Source organism: Monopterus albus, unplaced genomic scaffold (genome assembly GCF_001952655.1).
Source record: "Monopterus albus unplaced genomic scaffold, M_albus_1.0 scaffold18.1, whole genome shotgun sequence".
Classification (NCBI taxonomy): Eukaryota; Metazoa; Chordata; class Actinopteri; order Synbranchiformes; family Synbranchidae; genus Monopterus; species Monopterus albus.
The window spans coordinates 5554721-5560561 of NW_018127898.1; the positions used below are offsets into that span (position 1 = coordinate 5554721).

Below are 5841 nucleotides of genomic sequence, written 5' to 3' on the forward strand. Positions count from 1 at the left end.
CAGAAACAGTATACACACACTCACACAGAGTCCTGGAGTTAATGCAGTACGAGTGTTGTAAATTTGCACAAGAGGGCCCTAGTTAGCAGCTTGCACTGCTATATAAAGGGGAGAGTTGTTTCCATTTCCAGAAATTTATAGCTAGTAAGGCCTCGTCCATCACACAGCTCTATATTACAATGCAAATGTGGAAAAAGCTGCGCTCCTTCAAAGCTGTAGCACTGTGATTCCTGATTGGTCTAAGAGAGCCATAGCTGGTTTTACATGAAGAAGATTCAAATTACTGGAGTGGGTGGTCGCAAGAGGCAACAGTAAATCCTGTTGACTAAAGTGACCCACACATGCATTATACATCCTGTCTGAGGAAACCTGTGACCTCTGGACCACTGTGCTATTGTTCATGCCCAGAAAACACAAACACAATCATATTCACAATTTGTGTCACAACCCCTAGATCCGACAGTACCGACACACACTTAACCCAGAACCTTCAACTTAATTATGATTCTGGCCTTAGAGTGTAACAGCCACACGCATACACACTGTCATAGACATTTCCCTCATTAGTAAACCCAACATGTGTACTAAGACCAGAGAGAGCATGATACTAATCTGCTCTCAGTCTGAAACCTCTGTGTTGTGACTGCATGTTGGCACATCACTGTGTGTGTATGTTGTGCACAGTGTCACCCGCTGAGTGTTTTCCATAGACAGGGCAGTAGGTTATCTTCTTATGAAGATCATCCATAAAGATGTTCCTGGGGTTTATCAGCTTGACAAGTCTTATCATAATGTCAGCATTTGTTTGCAAACACAGCATACTGTCATCACAGCACATCTCTGCCTGTGTAGGAGAGTTTATTAAACTACATTAACACAGACTGCTTTTTTTTTTTTTATAAGGGTAAAGAGTGAGAGTACTTGTCTGTGTTTGTATATAATAGCCCTTAATTACATAAACCAATTAATTTCCCACAGTTTCTGCCCAATCAATACGGAGCGAGGTGGACTACTCATGGCTTGGGATCAGCAGCAGTGCACAGGTGTTGTACAGTGTAAATGTGTGTGTTCTTTTCCCAGTGACACCCAAAGCAAACAATGCAATCTCTCTAGTCAGTAGAACTTATCAGAGCCTCTCATCAGCTCAGAGTAGAAATGCCCTACTGCTAACAGGTCTGATAAAGGTGCTGAAGGTCCCGACTAAGAGCTATCTCAACACATCTCTTTGTGCTGTTGACAGCAAAGGCTTCATGAATATCAGTAAGCCCAGACTCTTTGGAAGTCCCTCTCCTGACATATCACTTGATTAAAGTGAGAAAATGGCACAAGCTCTGGGTAAAAATAGGTCACTCAGATTTTACAGATGGTCCTTGTTGCTGAGCATATTTTCCCAATTAAGGCTGATTAGGGAAGGAAATTCCCAGACAGCGTGAATTATTAAAAACCTGTAATGGAATCTGATCATGTGACATCGTATGGTTGTGACAGCCGATGTCCCCAGATATGTCCTGGAAAAATAGGGGGTGGGGGTGAGCCCTGGGACTACTGATTGGATGAAGTGGGAGCTGAGTTTCCACCTATTGTTTTAAAGCTTTACAAACTGCAGTGATGGGAACAACTCTAGATGATATTACATTAACCAAATTGTTAAATTCTAACTTCACAGTGGTGACAGTAATATTCACAAGAGTGCTAAATAAAATGACTTGTTGTTGTGTTGCGTTTATACTGCATGAGCAACAATAACCTTCTTTGCCACCACAGGCAAACATCGGAAAGAAATGTCTAACACTGATCTGGTCCTTACCTGCACCCAGAGTCTTATCAGAAAGTATTAACCCTGCAGTTGGTGAATGAGAGAAGGGACGCCAACTGTCACAACTAAAACAATCCAAAAGCAAGTGAACAGTACTGAACTCAGAGGCTTGAGCTTACAGATAAATGTAATCAACAATGGAGACTGTCCACCTGTAAAAGGTGACTGTATGTTAGTGCCAGCAGGTTATTATGATCACTTAAATGTTGTGGTTTGGTGACCTCGAGGGATTGTGCAGTAATTATGAGATGAGCAAAGTAAGCAGTTAGGAGTTGCAGTATATGAAGCCAGAAAGTCCACACTGGGAGAAGTGTGGAGGTGGATGGCTGGATACATAAAAACACAGGACTTTCACCTAACAAAGTAGTTATTGTTGCTAAACCTGACCAAGTACGTAACAAAACAATGATGGTTTCATAATCGTAATGGCATATTTATGACAGTTTCCATGACTATGAAGTTCTTACAATTCCACTTGCCAATGCAGGAGTGCTGTTTTAGGAGATGCCCCTAGGACATATGAGAGGGAAGGGACAAACAACCTAGTATGGGTCGTATAGGTTGGAGGACTTTTTGATTTGGCTAATTAAATGTAAAAACACAAAAAAAAACAGCACTTTATAATTGATCTAAGAGGCCCATAATTCATCCAGTAATTGCTTTGACTTATTTCGACTGATTAAACATTGTCTCAAGACTGTGTGGGCGTGTCCAGAGTGAGACTGATTGATTTGATCCTTTACTCCTGATGCCAGAGTTGCTCCACCCATTGTCAACATGAGCAGAGGTCTAATTAGCCAACAAGGGTATAACACCTGTGTGCAGGCCCTTCACGTTTCTTTAGTTTATTCCGTTTGTGCTCATATTTTATTGAGGCTGTTTCTAAGTTCAAAAAAAGCAAAGCATTTCCAATTGTTTTACACTGAAACATGAAGGATTTAAGATGTTGTAGTCATTAAATGCCAAATATCTGAAGCCTTTCATTGAAAACAGAAACAACAGCAGGTGATGTAACTGGTTAAGGTGAACTAATCAGTGATATCTGCTGGTGGAGTGTTTAGAATAAGAACCACCCGACTTTGCACTGCTATTTCTCTGATATTGCCAGAGCTGAATCATGTTTACCTTTAGCCCTGTTGCTTCTGTGTTAAATTGTAGATGCAATGACTTTCTTAAAAAAACCTGGCGTTACATCTGAACAGGCCCAGCCGGCATTACTGCCAGAATTCACAGGTGCTAAATATGTGAAACGGTCCTTGGAGAGTTGCTTCTCTTTTGTCAGTCTCTACAGGAATTTTAGTGTGTCCCAGGGTCTAAGCATCCCTTTAGCAGTCTGCTCTGCCAGGCTGGGAGCCTGCCAGAGTGGTTCAGAGTCAAACTACCTGGCCCTGCTGAATCAACCTCAGCCACAAATGTTGCCAGTCTGGCCTGTTTGAGAAATCCACAGACACAGTATACACCTAACAACCACAGCCAAAAAAGACCCAGGACTAGTCACACTTAGCTTTTTATCTGCTTGTTAAGTAAACATAGTCATGTATTCATTTTGTATATCATGCTTCCTTAAAACTGAGGGTGAACTGGGCTTTTTTTTTGTTTGTTTTGTCACCTGGTAATCCTAAATGCCTGGCACATGGAGTCAAAATCTGATTTTATTTAAAGTCATGAATGAATGAGCAACATTTGTGATTAAGCTATTTTAAGTGGTTGTATTATTTTCAGTAAAAGATTATTGCTATACTAAAATGCCATCAATTGGCACATTACACGGGAATGTTTAACAAACGAGCCATTTCACAGTTAGAACAAAAGGAAAGCTGAACAAACAGTGTGTGAGCCTGTTATTTCCATCTCCCTGGACACGACAGGTGGCCTAACATGAAAAAACAAGCACACACCAAACGTTATTCGGAAGTCTGTCAATTATACGTGTTTTAGCTTGATGAACCTACATTTCATCTGGCATAACTTATTTACCCCCTTTGCCATATTCAAGACTCCCCACTGAACTCGTCCCTGCAAGGAATTCTCAGTTTGGGGCCTAATTTGATAAACTTCTGTGCGTAATTGTAGCCTATGTTTTAGGTAGGCCTGTGCCGAATTAAAGAGTGTGTCCCTCTGTTTTAATAAAAGACTTGGACGAACGTTTCGATTCCTGTCATTTCTCAGAACACCAGCAAACATTAAAGGGCAGAAGTCTGAATGAGTTTTGCGTGAGGCGCTGCCTCTTCCAGTCCTTACCTTGCCTGACAGTTTTCAACCTGACGGGACCTTTGCAGTTCTTTATGACTGTCTGCACGTCGTACAAGGGTAATCCCGAAATCGAGAGGTTCTCCACCTCCAGAAGAAGCTCCCCTTCGTTTAATGTTCCACTTTTGTAAAGCACGACATCGTCGTTGACCGGCCCGATGTAGGCGAACTCTCCGTTCTCCGCGCCGCCGCGCAATGGCACATTCAACTCTCCACGGGCATCTTTAGAGACGGAGCACTCGTTCACTCTGGCGGCCCAGTGGTTCTTCTTCAGCACAGGTTTGGACATTGTGAACAGTTACGAGCCAGCACCAGAACAGGTGGGCCCTGCAACTGAAATAAGAAACAGTCACAGCAACAATACCTCAAAGAAAGTAGAGTTATAGTGGAGCGCAGCAAACTTTCTTTCTCTTCCACAGAAACATGAGTGCCCCCGCTCTCCCACGGTGAGAAATCAAGGCATTCTTTTTTTTTGCTCTGAAGTCGGTCCTTATTGTGTGGATGTCTTTTTCATCGTTTTCTAAACATCCCAGCAGTTTAATCCTCCTTTATTGCTGTCATCTCACATCTGCCACGGTACCACTTACGTCGCGTGTCCACTTATTAATTCGTCTCGGTTGTTCTTATAAACTCACTTTAAATTGTATTCTTTTCTTTTCTCCAGTTAACAGAGACTGTAGTCTTTTCTCTCCTTGCCAGGCCGTTGACTTTATTAGCTGTTGTCAGCGTCCTCGGGTCCTTTACCCAGGTACAACGCAGTCGTGCGTTTCGCTGAATCTCATTCCAACTCTCTGGGCTCCGCTGTGGCACTGGGAATGTTGGTGTTTGTGCTGCATTCATCAAGTATCGGAAATTGTAAACTCGGGATGGCACCACATTGTCCATAGACTTACTCTTGACTAATGCATTGTAAATGAACGTTTTCTACAAGTTTTTGAACTTAGAAGAGCAATGTATTGCAAGACTGCACGAAAATGTAGGTCTATGTCATTGCTGTTAACCCGCAGGTTATTTGAAAGGGGAATTTGTACACTCAATAAGATTTTATTTTATTTTTAATTGATTTTACTGAATGTGGTTATATTCATTCTTTATGTAGGCTGTGTATTATTTTAATTTGATAGGCTAAATATATATTTAATATTCCTGATGCTCAGTTGAAAGCTGCACCAAATCCCTACTTAATAATTAGCCATGTTACAGAAGATAGACTTACAAGGCAAATTTGTATGATTCAAACTAAAGTAACCCATATTGTGTTATAATTTCTTGTCAGTATCCTAAATAGCAGAGCAAAATATTCTGTTTGTGTTCGTGCCTCCCAGAAAATGTAACATCGACATTAACATATATTGTGTTAGCTACTTAAAAGTGAAAACCTATAACGCCTTTTAAAATGCAGCAAATCTGTCATATTAGAATTTTTATATTATTCATGCTTTAGCATTCAACAAATGGAAGTAGCAACTCTAAGTCAACTTTATTAAGGCTTGTCAGTGCAAGTGTGTCATAATTTCTTGTCAGTATCCTAAATGGCAGAGCAAAATATTCTGTTTGTGTTCGTGCCTCCCAGAAAATGTAACATCGACATTAACACTTTGTGTTTAATTTATAGCATTAGTGCAATAGACTGTTTAATTGAGACAGTGAGATTCTTAAGTTTAGAATGTCCGAAGACGGAGCCGACAAAGTAGACTTGAATGCAGCAATATTACAATGCGCGCATGCGTACTGCTCAGAGCAAAAAGTGGCTATTGGTTGTATCTCCTACAATC

At 41.0% G+C, this 5841-nt stretch overlaps 1 protein-coding gene across 1 annotated transcript in view; it reads right to left on the bottom strand.

The window, feature by feature from the left end:
* Window positions 1-4916, bottom strand: part of magi1b (membrane associated guanylate kinase, WW and PDZ domain containing 1b) — a 133436-nt gene extending 128520 nt beyond the window's left edge. Inside the window, 1 exon segment of the mRNA XM_020592728.1 lies at window positions 4058-4916. Within this exon segment, the coding sequence (XP_020448384.1) occupies window positions 4058-4355 (298 nt within the window). The 5' untranslated portion in view covers window positions 4356-4916.
* Window positions 4917-5841: the final 925 nt, after the last annotated feature.